Source organism: Mustelus asterias, chromosome 17, assembly GCF_964213995.1.
Source record: "Mustelus asterias chromosome 17, sMusAst1.hap1.1, whole genome shotgun sequence".
Taxonomy (NCBI): Eukaryota; Metazoa; Chordata; class Chondrichthyes; order Carcharhiniformes; family Triakidae; genus Mustelus; species Mustelus asterias.
The window spans coordinates 2,468,129-2,489,114 of NC_135817.1; the positions used below are offsets into that span (position 1 = coordinate 2,468,129).

The window sequence follows — 20,986 nt, forward strand, 5'->3', positions numbered from 1 at the left end:
AGGGTATTCTCTGAACAACCAGAGTTACAGGGCTGTAACCAGGTAATCTCACTGTTTAACCAGTGTCAGAGGGCTGTAAACAGGGTATTCTCTGAACAACCAGAGTTACAGGGCTGTAGCAGTGTAATCTCACTGTTTAACCAGCGTCAGAGGGCTGTAAACAGGGTATTCTCTGAACAACCAGAGTTACAGGGCTGTAACCAGGTAATCTCACTGTTTAACCAGTGTCAGAGGGCTACAAACAGGGTATTCTCCGAACAACCAGAGTTACAGGGCTGTAGCAGTGTAATCTCACTGTTTAACCAGTGTCAGAGGGCTGTAAACAGGGTATTCTCTGAACAACCAGAGTTACAGGGCTGTAACCAGGTAATCTCACTGTTTAACCAGCGTCAGAGGGCTGTAAACAGGGTATTCTCTGAACAACCAGAGTTACAGGGCTGTAACCAGATAATCCCATTGTCTAACCAGTGTCACAGAGTATCTCTGAAAGAAAATTAAGTTGCTACATCCAGGAAGCTCAACAGGGTTTGCAATTGGACACGTCAGCAGCAAATGAGTTGAGTGCAGATAAATGGAACCTGCTGCAAATTGACAACAACAGCATGAGGCATATGTACTCCAAGGGTAGGAGTTGGAAGACACCCAGGGTGCTCAGGGAGTTAACCAACTTCGTGTTTACCTTTACCTTGCTGTTGGAAAATGGTGAAGTCTCCATAGTCCCAGGATAGCCATAGGCTATTGGTGGTGACTTTAACCTGACGATCACCACATCTCAGGTGAGGGGCAAGGTTAATAAGGTGGGGCCTTCATGAGCAACTGGTACGGAAATTGAACCCGTGCTGTTGGCTTCGCTCCATATCACAAGCCAGCCATCCAACCAACTGATCGAACAGATGCGCCCACAACAGTACGAGGTAAAGTGGAAGCACGTCGTACAAGATCCTGGGGTCTATTTACAAGATAGGGGCACATTCAATCTCTCAGAATTCATTCTGACACGGTCAAATGTCTGGGAGCATCAGGTAAAGTGTCAATCGCCAGAACACAGGGAATCAAGACAGAGGAATCCCCGATTGGGAAGAAAGAAAAAGGTGAACTCATGACCAGGATTTTTCAACCTCCCACAGAGACTTTCGTGAGGGATGGCAGATTTCCTTTACTTAAAAGTGCATTAGTGAAGCAGATGGGTTTGTATGACAATTGATGATAAGTTTCTATGGTCACCATCACTGAGGCTAGCTTTACAATTTCAGATTTGGTGAGTTCAGTTCGAATTTCACGAGCTGTCGTGGAGGGATTTGAACCCATGTCCCAGAGCCCTGACCTCCGAATTACGAGTCCAGTGATAATTGCCCTTGGCACTGGTTTAGAGACAGAACAAACACAGCGTGGGTAATGGGAGGGTCAGACTTTAGCAGGTTCAGATCTAAGAAAGGTAAAACAAATCAGGTTTGACCGATCACTGCTTTCCTTGAAGGTGTGCGACGCTGCAAGGAACACAGAGATCAGCAACATCATGATGAGTCGACATGACATCTACGTGCAGGCCATTAACTACCCGACTGTCCCTCGGGGAGAGGAGCTCCTTCGACTTGCTCCCTCCCCACATCACGAACCCCAGATGATGGACTACTTTGTGGGTGAGTAACAGACAAGTGCAGAGTGAGAAAGGGAACCCCAGAATTGTTTTCTGGTGTCTGATGAGCACTGACCTCCGTGGGGTAGTCAGGATAGCAGCGCCCCTTGGCTCAGAATTACTTTTGGATTTCAAATTCCTGGCCATTTTCTCGGAATGCGAGGAGGTAGTATTGGAGTGGGCTGCAGCACTCAGCCATGAATCACTGTCGACACACATCTTTGTTCACACAGCCAAAACGGGAACCAGGGGAACAAGGGCAAGAGACCTGGAGGGAACAAGTACCAAGCCCTTAAAGAGTATTATTGATAAATCAGCAGTAGATTTATCAATGCAACTCCAACACTGTGTTGGAGCTGCATCTCTGCAACATCACACAGTCAATTAAATGGACAGGATAATAGAATTTGACACATTCGTTGGCCACTGGTATCACCAGCTGCAGCTTCAGGTCATGGGTTTGAGCTGCACTCAAGGATCTTAGAACTTCAATGCACACCTGTGGGAGTACTGCACTGTCTCAGGTGTTTGGATAAGAGGTGATCCTGTCTGCGTAGTCAGTTGGATGTCAAAGACCCCATGGCTACTTTTGGAAAAAGACAGGACAGTTCTCGTGGTGTCAGAGGGCTGAATTTCTTCCCTCAACCATCACCATCAAAAAGCAAACAGATCGAGTGGCCGTTTATACCAGACATAGAATTTTTCCGTGGACACTGTTGATTGGCAGGTTTTCTGACACCAAGTGTCTAAATTATAAAACTACATTAACTGAAAGCAATTCGACAAGTCCTCACTATTTCTGGTCAGAGATTCCAGTTTCAAAAATTGTCAAACAACGCTTCCCTACTCTCTTCGTCATCTTTGCGATGATCTCAGACTGATCCAGTTAGGGCAGCACGGTGGCAATGTGGTTAGCACTGCGGCAATGTGGTTAGCACTGCTGCCTCAGTGCCAGGGACCCAGGTTCGATTCCTGTCTGTGTGGAGTTTGCACGTTCTCCCTGTGTCTGCGTGGGTTTCCTCCAGGTGCTCCAGTTTCCTCCCACAGTCTGAAAGATGAGCTGGCTACGTACATTGGCCATGCTAAATTCTCCCTCAGTGTACCCGAACAGCCACCAGAGTGTGGCCACTAGGGGATTTTCACAGTAACTTTTTGTGAATGTAAGCCGACTAATAAATAAACTTTACAGACCCATGATAGGACCACTTTTTTTCCCCAATTTACTGTAAAGTCCCCACGCACCCCCCAAATATCTGATCTTCTGTTCACCGTCACAGTTTGAATGAAAACAGCCCCAGTCTCTCTCACCTTTCCTCACGAGTGTCGTTTATTTGCAGATTGCCTGCTTGATGCTTGGAAGGAAGTGGGGCTTCCAATGCAGTCCCCGTCCTTGGCAACCTGCAGCTTCTGTCAACGACCCCTGCATTTCGAACTGATGAGCGAATGGGAGCGCTCCTACTTCGGCGGGATGGAGGGACGATACATCACCGTGTGCGCCTGAATCGACGGCTGGTGGAGTTCGACAGAGTAAACTATCTGAACACAATTAAATTACAAGGAGCAGATGAACTATCAGCTACATACTTCACCGTAATACTGATAAACCTCTCAACCATAACATTGTCTGATGAATACCATATATTCACGATAATAAATTTACCACACCTCTCGCTGTAACACTCAGATATAGAAATACAGAAACCAGAAGCAGGAGTAGACCATTCGGCCCTTTGAGCTTGTTCCGCCGTTCATTTTGATCATCGAATTCAATATCCTGATTCCCCCCTTCCTCCCATATCCTTTGATCCCTTTAGCCCCAAGAGCTATATCTGATTTCTTCTTGAAATCAGACAACGTTTTGGCCACAACTACATTCTGTGATAGCGAATTCCACATTCACCACCCTCTGGCTGAAGAAATTTCTCCTCACTTCAGTTCTAAAAGGTTTACCTCTTATCCTCAAACTATATGACCCTAGTTGTGGACTCCCCCACCACTGGCAACATTCTTTCTGAATCTACCTTCACTGTAACATGGATATATCCCACACTCCTTACTGTGACACTGATATATCCCACACCCCTCACTGTGACAGTCTGATATACTCTGCACCCCTGCAGAAATTCTGAACACAACACATTGCTATATCTCAGATCCTTCACTGCAACACAAAGCTTATAAAAGAGACTTCATGTCAATATATCGCGTGTCCTCCCCTTCCCATGGTGGGCTGTGATTTTCCCTCAACATGGGCTGTTGAGAAGAGTCTACACTCCAACTAACATCATTACTCTGCTCCCCAAATGCCCAGGTTTTGCAATTATATTGTACAAAAAAAAAGGCAAGAATGTGGTATTATAAATTACAGACAAGTTATCGCTCACACAAACGCAAAACACTGGATTTTGGAAGGTGAAACAAAACTGAGCTGCAAAGACTCAGAGGCAGCATTAGTGGAGGAATAAAACGTGAACCTTTCAGGCCAATGATCTCAGAACTCAGCAATCTGAAACATTACGAAAGTTTCTCTCTCCAGAATTGCTGCCTGATCTGCTGAATAATTCCAGCATTTACTACTTTCATAATACGTGGTTTGCAGACACTGATTAAATACATAAATTCTCTGCCCCCCCCACAATCCATCTATTTATCCACATTTCACCCGAAGACTGCACTCAGCCAGAACTCCCCATGCTCAGGAAAAATACACAAGATGACAAAATGGGCCCAGGACACACACCCTTGCCATTAAGGGTCACTGGATAGGAAACAAAAGAACCATGCCGATTTTTATGCCCTTCCCCAATCTCAGCTGCAGCAGGGCCAATTACAACATCTCTGCCCTGCACCCTGGTTTATGAGCTAATTCAGCAAGGCCTAGAGAGATAGCCAGGGCAATGAGGCATAAAATTCACACCAGGCAGTCACACACAAGCAATCGAAACAAACAAGATTTATTTTCTCAGACAAAAATTAGAACTCACACATTGAAATGTAAATTGAAATTATTAGAAGCAAACAGCCAAAACTGTTCCATAATCTCTGCAATGTTACACAGCAATCAAACAAAAATCCTGACAATAAAAGTTTGTACTCTCAAATACGAAGGTGTCCATGTCCTGAATAAAGATCACAAGCCAGATTAATCACCTTGAGACGACAAGGATGCACAATGGGTGAACAATTGGGGTTGGCACCAAATCAGACCACATTATTGGGATTACAATATCTGGTAAAAAATGGGCAACAGCAGTGTAGCACCTAGTGCTAACACGGGAAAGAAGAAACTGTCACACTGGGGAGCGCACAATCTAGGACAGTGCCTTACTTCATACACAACATGCATTGCATCTGTCAACTGGACAGTGTAAAGGGAGCTTTACTCTGTATCTAACTCCATGCTGTACTTGTCCTTGGAACATTTGATGTGGACAACGTAAAGGCAACTTTACACTGTCTAAGCCTGTGCTGTACCTGTCCTGGGAATGTTTGATGTGGACTGTGTAAAGGCAGCTTTATTCTGAATCTAACCTTGAGCCGTACCTTTTTTTTAATTCATTCTTGGGACATGGCCATCGCTGGCTGGCCAGCATTTATTGCCCATACCTAGTTGCCCTTGAGAAGGTGGTGGTGAGCCGTCTTCTTGAATCACTGCAGTCCATGTGCTGCGGTTTGACCCACAATTCCATTAGGGAGGGAATTCCAGGATTTTGACCCAGCGACTGCGAAGGAATGGCGATATATTTTCAAGTCAGGATGGTGAGTGGTTTGGAGGGGAACTTGCAGGTGGTGGTGTTCCCATGTATCTGCTGCGCTTGTCCTTCCAGAAGCAAGTGGTCGTGGGTTTGGAAGATGTTGTCTAGGATCTTTGGTGAATTGCTGCAGTGCATCTTGTAGATAGTACACACTGCTGCCACTGAGCGTCGGTGGTGGAGGGAGTGGATGTGGTGCCAAGTGGGCTGCTTTGTCCTGGATGGTGTCAAGCTTCTTGAGTGTTGCTGGAGCTGCACTCCATCCAGGCAAGTGGGAAGTATTCCATCACTCCTGACTTGTGCCTTCCAGATGGTGGATAGGCTCTCGGGAGTCAGGAGGCGAGTTACCTGCTGCAGCATTCCTAGCCTCTGACCTGCTCTTGGCAGGGATGTTGCAATTGGCCCTGCTGCAGCTGAGATTGTGGAAGGGTATAAAAATCAGCATGGTTCCTGCTCGTTTCCTATCCAGTGACCCTTATTGGCAAGGGTGTGTGTCCTGGGATCAGCAGGGGATTGGCCTTGGCTGCGATATTCCCCGTTTGTAATGACATTCAGGAATCTAAACCCACAGGTGAAGTTGCTCATCGGGTAAGATCCGTAGAGAAGGTGACTAAAGCTTTGAATGCCACCGGGAGTGAGGCAGTTGTAGTGGAGGGAGGTTGAGTGAGAGTGGGGTGTTCATGACAATTTAGAGGATCTGAAACAATATCACGTCTGGGGTTATTTCTAATGATACAGAAGCTCTTGGCCCATTTTATGTGGCGAGTCCAGTTGAGTTTCTGGTCAGTAGTAACTCCAAGGATGTTGACGGTGCATTTAGTGATAGTAACATCATTGAATGTCAAGGGGCAGTGGTTAGAGTGCCTCTTATTGGTGATGGTCATTGCCTGGCATTTGTGTGGCACGAATGTTACTTGCCACTTGTCAGCCCAAGCTGGGATATTGTCCAGATTTTGTTGCATTTAAACATGGACTGCTTCAGTGTCTGAGGAATCGCAAATGGTAACATTGTGCAATCATCGAACATCCCCACTTCTGGCCTTATGATGGAGGGAAGGTCATTGATGAAGCAGCTGAAGATGGTTGGGCCTAGGGCACTTCTGAGGGACTATCCTGGAGCCAAGATAACTGACCCTCCACAACCATCTTATGTACCAGGTCTGACTCAAACCCCTGCTACCCATTGATTCCAGTTTTGCTGGGGCTCCTTGATACCACTCAGTCGAATGTGGCCTTGATGTCAAGGGCTGTCACTCTCACCTCACCTCACCTCTGGAGTTCAGCTCTTTCATCCATGTTTGAACCAAGGTTTGAACGAGGTTAGGAGCTGAGTGACCCTGGCGAAACCTAAACTGGGCCTCACTGAGCAGGTGATTCTTGATAGCACTGTTGATGACCCCTACCATCATTTTACTGATGATCGAGAGTAGACTGATTGGCCGAGTTGGGTTTGTCCTGCTTTTTGTCCAGGTATGCCCTGTACACATTTTCCACATTGTTGAGTAGATGCCAGTGTTGGAACTTTACCGGAATAGCTTGGCTAGGGGAGCAGCAAGTTCTGGAGCATAAGTCTTCAGTACTATTGCGGGAATGTTATCAGGGCCCATTGCCTTTGCAGCATCCAGTGCCTCCAACTGTTTCTTGATCACGAGTGAATTGAGTTGGCTGGAGATTGGCATCGGAGATGCTGGGGATCACTGGAAGAGACAGAAATGGATCATCCACTCGGCACTTCTGGCTGAAGATTTCTGCGAATACTTCAGCCTTATCTTTTGCACTGATGTGCTGGACTCCTCTATCCTTAAGAATGGGAATATCTGTAGAGCCCCCCCTCCTCCAGTGAGTTGTTTAATTGTCCATCAGCATTCACAACTGGATGCGGCAGGACTGCTGGTTGCAGGATCTGATCTGTTGGTTGTGGGATCGCTTAGCTCTGTCTATTACTTGCTGTTTGTCATTTGGCATTCAAGTAGTCCAGTGTTGTAGCTTCACCAGGTTGACACCTCATTTTTAGATATGCCTGGTGCTGCTCCTGGCATGCCCACCTGCACACTCCATTGAAACAGGGTTGATCCCCTGGCTTGATGGCAATGGTTGAATGGAGGGTATGCCAGACCAAGAGGCTGCAGATTATGCCGGAGTACAGTTCTGCTTCTGTTGATGGCCCAAAGCAGCTCATGGATCCTCAGTCTTGAGTTGTTAGATCTGTTCGAAGTCTGTCCCATTTACTTGTCCGGGGAATGTTTGAGGTGGACAATGTAAAGGGAGCCTTGCTCTGGATCTAAGCCTATGTTGTAGCTGGCCTGGGAGTATTTGATGGGACAATGTAAAGGGGCTCTGGAGTCCCTCTTGAGTGACGCTCCCTCATCCATCTCTTATGTTGTGATTTCACACAATCCAAGAACTCATTGAACACAATTACAAATCTGAACCTTGAAGGAGACAGGAAGCGCTTGAAACCCAAAGAAAATTATAGCACAGGAACAGGTCCTTCGGCCCTCCAAGCCTGCACCAACATGCTGCCCAACTGAACTAAAGCCCCCTATCCTTCCGGGGACCATATTCCTCTATTCCCATCCTATTCACGTATTTTCAAGATGCCCCTTAAATGTCACTATTGTATCTGCTTCCACGACCTTCCCCAGCAGCGAGTTCCAGTCACCCAACACCCTGTGTAAAAAAACTTGCCTTGTATATCTCCTTTAAACCTTGCCCCTCGCATCTTAAACCTATGCCCCCTAGTAATTGACTCTTCCACTTGGGAAAAAGTTTAACTATCTACTCTGTCCATGCCCCTCATAATCTTGTAGACTTCTATCAGGTCACCCCTCATCCTTCGTCGTTCCAATGAGAACAAATCAGGTGAAGTTTGTACAGAAACTCAGCCCCCAGACAAAAAAGTATGCAAACCTGTGACACCAAGTTGGCAACGAATGTCACCCATGAAGCCTCCCCATATCTTTGACCCAAAGGCCCATGTTAAAGTTGTTGTCAATGGAATGTTTATGAAATTAAGATTTTCACAATCTAAAACTCAAATCCATGGGAAAAGGGTCCACCATGATGACTGGAGAGGGAATTATTCAACCATCCTCGGGAGGAAGGGAGAAGGGGATGGTTCTCTGAGATGCTGACCTCTGACTGTTATGGAGTTGGAAGAATGAAGTTCCTCTAGTCACTCGTTCTCGCTCCATAACCGTATGTTTTTGTCGGACTAGAGCCTGATATTCTTCCTTGGTGCTCAGAAGGCTGTTCTGGAGAGTTGCTACCTCAGCTGCGACCTCAATAACTGGGGAAAAATAGCAAAAATGAAAGTGACTGGAACACTCATCACAGGTAGTGAGAGCAGTAAAAATACGTGAGTGATGCAGAGAGACAAACATGAAAACTGCACAGTAGACACGACAGTAAGGGCAAAAAGAAAACAACTTTGACCAAAAAAAGCCAATAAATGGAAACAGCGCGGAGATAAAAAGAGCACAAATCAGAAGCCAGGAGGAAACAAACATTTAAGCAGGTACAGTACCAAGAGCAAAATCATAAAACATCTTAGATTTTGGATTTTGTCTCCTCTCACGCAGACTCTCGCTGTTCTGTCTCTCCCTCCCGCCCTTCTATGACCCTCCCTCAGACACGAACAGCATTCCATTCCCCCTTTCCCTTCATCCATCTCTCTCCTTCTCGCGCCTCCGTCCCAATCTCACACTTGCCCCCGCCCTGCCCCCCCCGCGCACGCGCTCTCCTGTCCCTCACTCGCCCCTGCCCCCCCCACGCGCACTCACCCCAGTCCATCTCTCTCTCGCGCGCACTCGCCCCCTCGACACACACAAACACACACACACCCCCCCCCCGACACACACACTCCTTCACTTCTCTTGCATCTTTGCAGTTTCATTTCCTTGCACTTTCCCCATTGAAGCTGCCTCCTTAGGATTAGGACCATGGATTCTGTACCTTCTTTGAATGAAGCCTGAGCAATCTTCAAACTCTGTGGCACTAAAACTCCAAACCATCTGATAGGGTCCTGACAGGGTCGACGTCCATCTTTCTGCTCCGCAGGAGTCTCCTCCTCACCGGTGCTTTCTTTCAAAGTCTGGGACCTGCTGGCCACCTCATCTTCACAGGACAACTTCTGCTCCTCGTCTTCCTTCCACCTGGATTTTCTCCTCCTCACTACAGAGATGAAGAGGCCAAAATGCAAATTCACACAGCAAATCCACATTACACCCTTTCCTCCCCACACCGTGAATGTTTGGTTTAGAGAGAGAGAGAGATAAAAAGAGAGATAAACCCCTCGTCTCCCTTGCTGCTCCTGCCACCAGAAAGTGTTAATCTCATGTTTCCATTCTTTGAGTGCAAGTGCAGCCTGAGTTTCAGAAGGATGTGAAAGCATTTCCCCACCGAATATCTCCAGCCCAGGAGACATCCTGACCCTTCGCACATGCTGCCTCCCAGCAAATGGAGTTATGGGGGTGAAGAGAGATGGATTGCTTGGAAATAACACCTGGCATTGTGTTGATGGGTTGCTGTCTCATTGAGTTAGATACTCACCCTGCTCTCTGGTGCCAATCTCCACTATCTCCTTCTGTTCCTCCTGGAGAGCTCCTGTTCTTTTTGCTTCACCACAGTCCACTCTCTCTACTTGGAAGCCACAGCGACCACCTTCCTGCAGACTGTAACAAATACATTAGCTGAGTTGCAATCTCGGATAGCACCACGTATTTCAAGCATATAATGATGGTCCCATCACACCATCTCACTGTCCCAGACCTTCCCATCATCCTGCCCCGCACCACCTAGGCGCAATTTCAAACTTTGCAGATCTCACAAAACCCAGACACACATTAGCAGTCGCAGCCAGGAAGACAGAGACTGGTGAAGTGGACAGGTCCATGGCCATGAGACCGCCAATAGAGGGGAGTCTGAAGTGATGTATTTCAGTTGAAAGGATAAAGAAAACAAATAAAATCTGCATGAGCGTTATTCTGAGCATTGCAGCAGCATGGTGGATAAGGGGAAACCAATGGAAGTAGTGCATTTGGACCTTCAAACGGCATTCGATAGTGTCGTACAAGTCCTCTTCTTTGGCAGTCGCTCAGGGTGGAGGTAACTTGCTTCCATTCCAGGGAGGTGGGTTCTGCAGTGATGGAATAGTCTAACCCTGGAACCCCAGACTCTGCCAGGCAGGTGGTGTCTGATGAGGTGGGACACACTGGTTTCTGTGCTCTCTTTACACCATTTATGCATGGTCTCCATGTGCTCTACCCGGTGACTGGCACCTTCACAGATGTTTCTTCTCCAGTGTGTGTTCTGAGGCAATGCAATTCCCACATGTGGATGGGGATGTTGCATTCACTTTGGGAATTTTCAGAGTGTCCTTGTAGTGTTTCTTCTGCCCTCCCAGTGACCGCATGCCAATGCAGAGCTCAGAGTACAGCACTTGTTTCGGGGGTCTGGTGTTGGACATGCGGACAAAGGGGCCCACCCATCGCAGCTGGTCACACATAACCAGTGTCTCAATGCTGGGGATAGCAACCTGAGTTCAGGCTTCAAACACTCTGCTCCTCAGGTGTCCAAAGACTCCACAGATGTCTGCTTTGAGCTGAGAGGAGGCTTCCAAGGTATGGAAAATGATCCCTATTGTCCAGGGGCTCATCCTGGATCCTGATAGGGGCGGGGGTCAGTTGTGTGTGGCAGGACCGGGCTGGCACAGAACCTTTTTTTGTCGGTTGTTTAGTCTGAGTCCCATTCTCTCCTACGCCTCCTATACCAACGATGGTTTATAGCTCAGCCTGTGTGTGCACGAACAGGCGTCGTCTACGTACTGCAGCTTTAGACGACAGAAGTTGGAGTGGTTTTGGTTCTGGCTTGGAGGTGTCAGACAGTGTTGAACAGTTTCCCATTTGTCCAGTAGGCTTGCCTCAATCCAGCGGGGAACTTCAGGGTCATGGGGTGAAGTGTTGCTGCGAGGAAGATGGAGAAGACCATTGGTGCGATGAAGCAGTCCTGTTTGACCCCAGTTTTCACATGCATTGTGTCTGTGGTAGCTCCGTTAGTGAGGATCACAGCTTGCATGTCATTGTGGAGCAGGCAAATAATGGTAACGAATTTCCACAATCCCTCATGGTTGAGAGTCGAAGGCCTTTGTGAGATCAAAGAAGGTGATTAAGGAGACATTGAATGCAACAGCAGGAAGGTTATGAAGAAGCTGCATAAAACACTGGTTAGGCCACAGCTGGAATATTGTGTGCAGTTCTGGTCACCACACGATAGGATGCGAGTGGACTGGAAAGGGTGAAGAGGAGATTCAACAGGATATTGCCTGGGCTGAAGCGTTTCAGCTATGAAAAGAGACTGATAGGCTACGGTTGTTTTCTTTAGAGCAGAGAAGGGGGGACCTGATTGAGGTTTATAAAACTAAGAGGGACATAGATAGGGTGGATAGGAAGGAAATTTTTGGGCGGCACAGTGGTTAGCACTGCTGCCACACAGCGCCAAGGACCTGGGTTCAATTCCAGCTTTGGGTGACTGTGTGGAGCTTGCACCTTCTCCATGTCTGTGAGTTTCCTCCGGGTGCGCCGGTTTCCTCCCACAGTCCAAAGATGTGCAAAGGTTAGGTAGATTGGGCATGATAAATTGTCCCCAAGTGTCAGTGGGATTAGCAGGGTAAATATGTGCAGTTACGGGGAGGGGGCCTGGGAGGGATTGTCGTCGGCGCAGGCTCGATGGGCCAAATGGCCTCCTACTGCAGTGTAGGGATTCAATGCTTTTTCCCTTAATAGAGGGGTCAATAACCAGGGGGCATAGATTAAAGGTAAGGGGCACGAAATTTAGAGGAGATTCTTCATCCAGAGGGTGATAGGAATGTGAAACTTTGTCTGCAAAAGGTGGTGGAGGCTGAAACCCTCAACATTTAAGAAACATTTAGATGAGCACTTGAAACACCATAGCATTCAAGGCTACAGACCACAGATCAAGTGTTGGAAAATGCCACTCAAATAGATAGGTGCTTGAGAGCTGACCCAGACATGGTGAATCGAAGAGCCTCTTTTCCTGCTGTTAATCTCAATGATTTGTGCCGCTACTGTTTCTTAGCTCCAACCAAACAGCTGGACTTGTCTCTCAGGAACGTCCTCTCTTTCCTGACCAGCTTGTATCCAAGAATATTCAACAACCATTGATGTCTGTCTTTGAGTTATCCATTCTTGCCACCACATTATATTTCCACGTGACTATGGGTGGCACGATGGTAGTGGTTAGGACTGCTGACTCTCAACGCCAGGGACCTGGGTTCAATTCCGGCCTTGGGTGACTTGCCCATGTGGAGTTTGCACATTCTCCCCTTGTTGGCGTGGGTTTCCCCTGGGTGCTCCGGTTTCTTTCCATAGTCCAAAGATGCGCAGGTTAGGTGGACTGGCCATGCTAAATTGCTCCTTAGCATCAGGGGGATTAATGGGGTACATACGAGGGGTTAGAGAGATAAGGCCTGGTTGGGATTGTTGTTGATGCAGGCTCGATGGGCTGAATGGCCTTCTTCCGTACTGTAGGGATTCTATGACTATCTGCGGCTCACCAGCCTTACTCATCACACTTCATTTTCATGTCCAGGTACAATAAACTAAATTTAGATCCTATTAACTTCTCTTGTACACTGATCCCATCTAATGCCTGATTATTTATTTCCTATTCTACTGCTGTCTCTCCCGATTCTTTCTCTACCTTTTAGTTTTCTGTTTATCACCACCTCCCGGTTCTTATATCCCTGTAACATTGGCTGGAGTCCTTACTATCAAACTAGCAAACCTCTGTGAAGACAGATCCTGGCTCTGTTCAGGTGCAATATGCCCAGCTTCTCATGTCCCATCCTTCCCAAAACCAATCCCAATCCCCCACGATTCGAAAGGTCTCCCTCTTGGACCAGTTCTCCAGTTACTCATTCATCTGCTCTGTCCTATTTCTAGACTCACTTGCATGTTTTTGTTTTCTTTTCTACAGAGATTAATCAGGAGATTACTACCTTTGACATCCTGCATCTTGTTTTCTTGTCTAACTTGCCAAAATCTGCCTCCGACATTGTCCCACCTACGTCATTGCTACGCACTATTCATGACTACTGCCTATTCACCATTTCTCCCTTCTTGCACTCAGGAGCCAGTGACATTCCGGATATAAAAACAGAAAATGCTGGAAACACTCGGGCAGCACCAGAACTGAAGAAAATGACATGGTTAGAAACTTAGTTCCTTCCCTCACAAATGCTGCCAGACCTGCTGAGTATTTCCAGCATTTTCTGTTTTTACTTCAGGTTCCCAGCATGTGCATGATTTCCCCCCCCCCCCCCCCCCCCAGAACGGCAACGCCCCAACTGGGGCCACCCCCCCACCCCCAGCCCATCCAGGATTCGCCAGAGGGGTAATAGGCCATCCAAATTTAAGTCTACAACTGCGTTTCACCTGACTATTGCCTTCGCCTCTGAATTCCAGTCTTCCTCCTGTACTCTGGTACCTACCTCACATCAACTTGAGCCAAAGGTACCATCTCCGGTCCGTATTGGAGTGACGAAACCCACTTGTTTCCCATGGAATAGCGAGCCTTGGAGAGCGAGAACCAGCCCTAGGGTAGAGGGACACTGGGTTAGAAGGCAGAGTGGACCACCGAGAATCAGCTCACTCCCAGCCCCCAGGTTTGGCAAGTGGAAGTAAGGGAAGAAACAATAGTGCACCCAACCTACAATCTAAACTCATGAGTTTAATGGCTCAATGGGAAAAGGCACCTCACTGTGGTGCTGACACACAAGCTGGCCTATGTTGAGTGAATGAACCACATTCAATGCCATAGCTTCAGGGGTGAAGGAAATAAGCTGCAGCCTCCATCCAAGAGCATGGCCACAGTGACATGATCAGAGATTGTAAAAAACAGTACACAGCAAAATCAATGAGCTTACCCGAGGTCTGTCCCTACAGACGCTGCTCCCCTTTTCACATCCCAAACTAGCAAAGGAGCATGGAAAATTGCAGCACAGGAGACCGACTGCATCCGAGATACTGCTCCTCTAATCCCGTTACTCAGTCTCCTTTTAATAATTGAAAAACTAAAAAAGCTTGCATTTATACAATGCCATGCACAACCATCTGACTTCCCATAAAGGAACAGTAAATTCCGGCACTGTGACAGCTATTATGCATATTGCCAATTTCAAACAACAATGTGATGATGACCTGATAATCTGTTTTCTTGACGTTAATGGAGACAAATATTGGCCCCAGGACACTGGGAATAATGCCCCTATTCTTCAAAAGATATCCACCATTATGAATTGTTACGAGTGGCACAAATCAATCCCAGCCTCTCTTCCTGTGGGGGAGCACTTCAGCAGTCATGGGCATTCAGCCTCGGATCTTCAGGTAAGCGTTCTCCAAGGTGGCCTTCACGACACACGACAGCGCAGAGTCGCTGAGCAGAAACTGATAGCCAAGTTCCGCACACATGAGGACGGCCTAAACCGGGATGTTGGATTTATGTCACATTATCAGTAACCCCCACAGCTTGCTCCTGGACTTGCAGGCTGTCCTGTCTGGAGACAATACACATCTCTTTAACCTGTGCTTAATGCTCCCTCCACCCACATTGTCTGTATCTTTAAGACCTGGCTGGCTGTAGGGATTCGCATTCTAATCAGTATTCTGTAACTTGATGTTGTGTCTCTGTGCCCTGTTTGAGAGCACATTTCCACTCCATCTGACGAAGGAGCAGCGCTCCGAAAGCTTATGGTATTTGCTACCAAATAAACCTGTTGGACTTTAACCTGGTGTTGTTAAAACTCTTACTATGCTCACTAGGACATGGAACCAGGAATATTCCGGAGATAACTGTGCTTGGAGTCGTGCTTTATAATTTCCTTCCTAACGCCCTAAAATCTGCTTCCACGACCTCAACCCTCTTCTTGTCTGTGATGTTGACATCAATGTGGACCACAACTTCTGGCTGCTCCCCCTCCCCTGCGAAGGATACAGCCGCTCCGTGATATCCCCCGCCACCAGGGAGGCAACACACCAATCCGGAGTCACATTTACTGCCACAGAAATGCCTGTCTGACCCCCTCACTTGGGAATTCCTCATCTTCCATTCTTCTTCCCCTTCTGTACAATTAAGCCACCCATGATGCCACAGGCTTGGCTCTGGCTGCGCTCCCAAGGAGTCACCCTCATCAACTTTCCAAATGTAAAACTGATCAGCAAGCAGTATGGACTCAAGGGACTGCTGCGTTGCCTGTCTGGTTGTCTTGGACTGTCTGGCAGTCACCCATTTTCTCTCTGGCTGTACACTTCTAACCTAAATATGCTATCCACATAGTCCTCAGCCTCACACATTAATGACGCCAACCGCTGCCTAAGTTCCGAAACCCAGAGCTCAAGCTTGTGCAGCTGGTGACACTTTCTTTCCACAAATGTGTTTGTCTAGGGACATACATGTCTACGACTTCACACATATCACAGGATGCACACTCCACTCGACCTGCCATTTCCTAACTTTAACTATTTATTACACTTAGCACAAGTAGAATGAGTAGTAAAAATTACTCATATTAACTTTACTGCACTTATCCTAAATTTATCGTATTTGGCTTACTTTATCTCAATTTGACTTCATTTAACTTTAAAATTTTAAAGTTTATTAGTCATAAGTAAGGCTGACATTAACACTGCAATGAAGTTACTCTGAAATTCCCCTAGTCGCCACAGTCCGGTGCCTGTTCGGGTCAATGCACCTAACCAGCACGTCTTTCAGACTGTGGGAGGAAACCAGAGCACCCAGAGGAAACCCACGCAGACACGGGGAGAACGCGCAGGCTCCATACAGACAGTGACCCAAGCCGGGAATCGAACCCAGGTCCCTGGTGCTGTGAAGCAGAAGTGGTAACCACTGTGCTACCATGCCGCCCAGATTACTTCCCTATTGCTAGTGATCAGTACTGAAATCCAAGCTCCCTGACTCCACTCTTTCTGATGCTCTTTCATCTCCCCAGCTCCATTCTCCTTACCAATGGTCAGCCCAAGCCTTGATATTGTACAGGTCGCGTTGCATTTAGACATTGGCTGCTTCAGTTTGAGGAGTCGTGAATGGTACAGTCTGTGAACATCTCCACTTCTGATCTTATAATGGAAGGAAGGCCGTTGATGAAGCAGCTGAAGATGGCTGTGCCTACGACACTACTCTGAGGAACAGTGATGTCCTGGAGTTGAGGAGTTTGACCTCCATCCACCACCATCACTTTCCTTCGTGCCAGGTTTCAGTACAACCAGTGGAAATTTTCTCCCATGACTCCAGTTTTGCTAGGACTCCTTGATCCCACACTCAAGTCAAATGCAGCCTTGATGACAAGGACAGTCATGCTCACCTATCTTTTGGAGCTCAGCCCTTTTATCCATGTTTGAACCAAGGCTGCAATGGGGTCAGGAGCTGGCGGAACTCAAACTAAGTACCCATGAGCAGGATACTGCTGAGCAAGAGCCGAATGATAGTGCTATGATCACTTCACTGATAATCAAGAGTTGACTGATCGAGTAGTAATTGGCCGAGTCAGATTTGTCCTCCCACTACTCTTTTGAATTAAACAAATGATCAATAAATTAAACAAAAATGACAGGGGTGACAGCCCCTTGTACTGTAACTGAAACAAAACCTCAACGGAAACTAACTAACTAAACCAAAATATAATTCCCAGGGTGATGATGCACCACTGGTCACGGAATGCCTGAAGCATGCCAGTTGTCACTGTGAGATCCTTCTCCAAGGCTGCCAAGCTGCGAATGTAGCCGCCATAGAGGGGCAGTCAGTCGGACAACCTTCCTCCCTCCTCACCCACTTTCTACACCGGGTGACTGAAGATTAGGAGCATGGGGTTGAAGTGCAACCAAAGGTTGAGGAGCAGCCCCTTCAAGTAGGTTAAAAAAAGGGGCTGTCAAATGCAACCTTGGAGTCTGTGAACCATCTTAATCTATGATTGCGTGGCACTGCTGTGTGCAACACTCCCCACACCACAGGACTCCCACATAGGCTGCCCACCACTGGAAACCTCCCCCAACGCCAGGCAGAAGTTTGTCCGGCTTTTGTGTACAGGGACAATCATGAGCCACGTGGTGTAAAATGTGCTAAAGCTGAATGAAGCCCCTACACGAGATGTGCACACCAACCCCCTTATTTCTGCAACATTAAAGCGGAACAATTCTGAATGGGGCAACTTAAATCAGAGACTTCCTGTATTGTCACGAAATCTTTGAACTCCAGCTAAAGGGCAGACGGGACCCCGGTTTAATGGCTCATCTGAAAGACAGCACCATGGACGGTACAGTATTTCACAAGTACCACACTGGAATCTGAAACAGGAAGCAACCCTGAGCTCAGGGCTGTTGGCTATTTCTCCACCTCACTCCCAATCTGAGCACTAAGCTACCAGCCCTCGCTGAGTCAGAGTTTTACAGCACCGAAATAAGTCATTCAGCCATCGTGCCGAATGGCTGCTGGCCATCAAATCCCTATCTATCTGGTCTGTAGCCTCGCATGCCATGGCATTTGAAGAGCTCCTCTAAAATGCATCCACCACCCTCTGGGTGAAAAAGGTATTCCCGAAATCCCCACTAAATCTCCTGCTCCTTAGCTTAAATCTGCCCCTGGCTACTGACCCCTCGACTAAAGGGAAACATTTCATCCTATCTATGTCCAACATAATTTTGTACACCTCAATCAGGCACCCCCTCAGCCTTATCTGCTCCAAGGAAAAAAACCCTAACCTAACCAGCCTCTCTTCATAGCGGCAACACTCCGCCTCAGACAACATCCTGGTGAATCTCCTCTGCACCCATTCTGCTGCAATCACATCCTTCCTATAATGTGGCAACAGAACTGCAGACAGTATTCTAGCTGCACCCTAACGATCACGTCTTACAAATTTGACTGAATTCTTTGAGATGTGGAGAGGAGGACAGTGCAGTTAATGTACCTACATGGACTTCAGTCAGGCTTTTGACAAGGTCCCACATGGGAGGCTGATGAAGATGTTAAGAGCCCATAGGATCCAAGGCAATTTGGCAAATTGGATCCAAAATTGGCTTAATGGCAGAGGGTGCTGGATGAAGGTTGATTTTGTGACTGGAAGCCTGTGTCCAGTGGTGTTTGGCATGGATCTGTACTGAGTCCTTTGTTGTTAGTAGTGTACATTAATGATCTAGATGTGAATGCAGGAGATATGATAAACAAGTTTACAGATGACACAAAAATCAGTGGTGTGGTAAATAGTGAGGAGACAAGCCTCAGACTCCAGGACAATATAGAAAGGTTGGTTAGGTGTGGAAAACAGTGGAATTGAACCCCGAAAAGCGTGAGGCCTTGCATTTTGAGAAGACTAATGAGGCAAGGGAATTCACAATGAATGGTAGACCGTCAAGGAGTACAGGGAACTGGAAGGACCTGGGGATGCATGCTTACAGATCCCTGAAGGAGGCAGGACAGGTGGATAAGGTGGTTAAGCAGGCATATGGGATACTTGCATTCAGTGCCTCGGCTAATAAAGGTAAGAGCAGGGAGGTTATGATGAAGCTGTATAAAAGGCTGGTTAGGCCACAGCTAGAGTACTTGCGCAGTTCCGGTCACCACATTATGGGAAGGATGTGATTGCACTAGAAAAATCCGAGAGACTTTAGACACACGAATGTGTAGGCGAACAGAAGGATAAAAATCGTGTATCGGCTCAGGCTTGGTGGGCCAAAGGGCCTATTCCTGTGAATCTCCTAGAGAGGGTGTAGAGGAGATTCACCAGGATGTTGCGTGAGCTGGAGCTTTTCAGCTATGAAGAGGGGCTGGTTAGGCAGGAGCTGTTTTCCTTAGAGCAGAGAAGGACAAGAAGGGACCTGATTGAGGTGTATAAAATTATGGAGGGCCATAGATGGAAAGAAAATTTTCCCCTTAGTATAGAATCCCTACAGTGCAGAAGGCGGCCCATTGGCCCTGCACCGACCACAATCCCACCCAGGCCCCATTCCCGTAATCCCACATATTTACCCTGCTAATCCCCCTGACACTAGGGTCAATTTAGCATGGCCAATCCACCTAACCCGCACATCTTTGGACTGTAGGAGGAAACCAGAGCACCCGGAGAAAATCCACACAAACATGGGGAGAATGTGCAGACTTCACACAGTGACCAGAGGCCAGAATTGAACTTGGGTCCCTGGCACTGAGGCAGCAGTGCTAACCAATGTGCCACCCCCTTAGTAGAGGAATCAATAACAGGGGGAGGGGCACAGATTTAAGATAAGGGGCTTGAGATTTAAAGGGAAATTTGAAGAGAAACTTTTTCACCCAGAGGGTGGTAGGAATCTGGAACTCTCTGCCCGAAAGGGTGGTAGAGGCAGGATCCCTCACAACAATTAAGTAGTATATAGATGAGCACTTGAAACACGACAACATACAAGGCTACAAGACCAAGTGCTGGAAAATAGGATTAGAATAGATAGACACAGTAAGAAGTCGCACAACAGCAAGTTAAAGTCCAACAGGTTTATTTATGATAGCACAAGCTTTCGGCACGCTGCTCCTTCATCAGGTGAGTCAATCTCCCATGACTCACCTGACCCAGCAGCAGCACTCCAAAAGCTGGTGTTACCAAATAAACCTGTTGCAATCTATTGAGAGACTTCTTACTAGAATAGATACGTAGGTGCCTGGTGACCAGCACAGACATGATGGGCTGAAGGGCCTCTTTTTTGCGCTGGAAACCTCGGTAGGCGGGATTTTACGGCCACGCTCGAGCGCCAACCCCGCCCGAGGTCAGGGGACATTTCCATTGACCGCGCCTTGCCCACTCCGATTCCGTGGCGGGCGGGAGATTTCTGGCGTGTGGCACGATGCCCTCTCCCGCCGTTTGGTTCTCGCCAGCTGACTGTCCGAGGCTGAGTCTTTACAGAACTTTCTCTGCTCGTTCCAAAGCCCCTCCCTCGGGCCGGGGCCCATCCGCCGCCTCACCTGCTCCATCAGCGCCTCCAGCCGCTGCCGCTTCTCGCTCAGACTCTCCATTTCCTGCAAATAGCGCAACAACTGCTCCTCCAACCGCTCACACAACGACTCCAGCTCCCTGTCCGCCTCCATGGCGGCGGTTCCTCACCGACTAACTGCCCCCTCTGACTGACAGCTCGCTCAGCCAATCAGAAACACAGAGGCTGACTGGCAGCTCCAGCAACCAACCCGCGCACTGCGTCACCCGGCTCGGCCAATCCGGAGCACGACTAACTCCCGCCCATACCCAACCTCCTGACTGACAGCTTGAAAAGCCAATTGGGAGCACGGCTCCTCACCCACTACCTCCCCGCCCACACCCAACGCCCCTGACTGACAGTTCGATAAACCAATCCGGAGCACGGCACCTCACCCACTAACTCCCGCCCACACCCAACCGCCTGACTGACAGCTTGATAAGCCAATTGGGAGCACGGCTCCTCACCCACTAAATCCCGCCCACACCCAACCCCCTGACTGACAGCTCGATAAACCAATCCGGAGCACGACTAACTCCCGCCCACACCCAACCTCCTGACTGACAGCT

The 20,986-nt window shown here is 47.9% G+C and overlaps 2 protein-coding genes across 6 annotated transcripts in view; one reads left to right on the plus strand and one right to left on the minus strand.

Moving 5' to 3' along the window:
* The window catches only part of LOC144506269 (5-aminolevulinate synthase, erythroid-specific, mitochondrial-like), a 38,077-nt gene extending 33,340 nt beyond the window's left edge, over positions 1–4,737 (plus strand). For all 5 annotated transcript variants that reach the window (XM_078232138.1, XM_078232141.1, XM_078232139.1 and 2 more), the window contains 2 exons: positions 1,478–1,640; positions 2,974–4,737. In XM_078232138.1, the coding sequence (XP_078088264.1) occupies positions 1,478–1,640; positions 2,974–3,137 (327 nt within the window). In that variant the 3' untranslated portion in view covers positions 3,138–4,737. The remainder of the gene's footprint in view (positions 1–1,477; positions 1,641–2,973) is intronic.
* A 3,685-nt stretch (positions 4,738–8,422) lies between these two features.
* On the minus strand, positions 8,423–20,596 carry vma22 (vacuolar ATPase assembly factor VMA22). The gene is made up of 5 exons (XM_078232143.1): positions 20,410–20,596; positions 13,898–14,001; positions 9,940–10,061; positions 9,343–9,561; positions 8,423–8,677 (listed from the first exon to the last, which is right to left on the minus strand). The coding sequence occupies exons 1-5, from the start codon at positions 20,530–20,532 to the stop codon at positions 8,472–8,474; spliced, it is 774 nt and encodes a 257-aa protein (XP_078088269.1). The 5' UTR covers positions 20,533–20,596; the 3' UTR covers positions 8,423–8,471.
* Between the last annotated feature and the right edge of the window lie 390 nt (positions 20,597–20,986).

What these genes read in the sequence shown, in the direction of transcription:
- vma22 (XM_078232143.1), bottom strand. Translation starts at nt 20,532, where the DNA reads ATGGAGGCGGACAGGGAGCTGGAGTCGTTGTGTGAGCGGTTGGAGGAG. An exon ending in TTGGCTCAAGTTGATGTGAG is followed by an intron (nt 10,062 to 13,897) that starts GTAGGTACCAGA and finishes TATTTGTTACAG; the next exon opens with TCTGCAGGAAGGTGGTCGCT. An exon ending in GATTGGCACCAGAGAGCAGG is followed by an intron (nt 9,562 to 9,939) that starts GTGAGTATCTAA and finishes TCATCTCTGTAG; the next exon opens with TGAGGAGGAGAAAATCCAGG.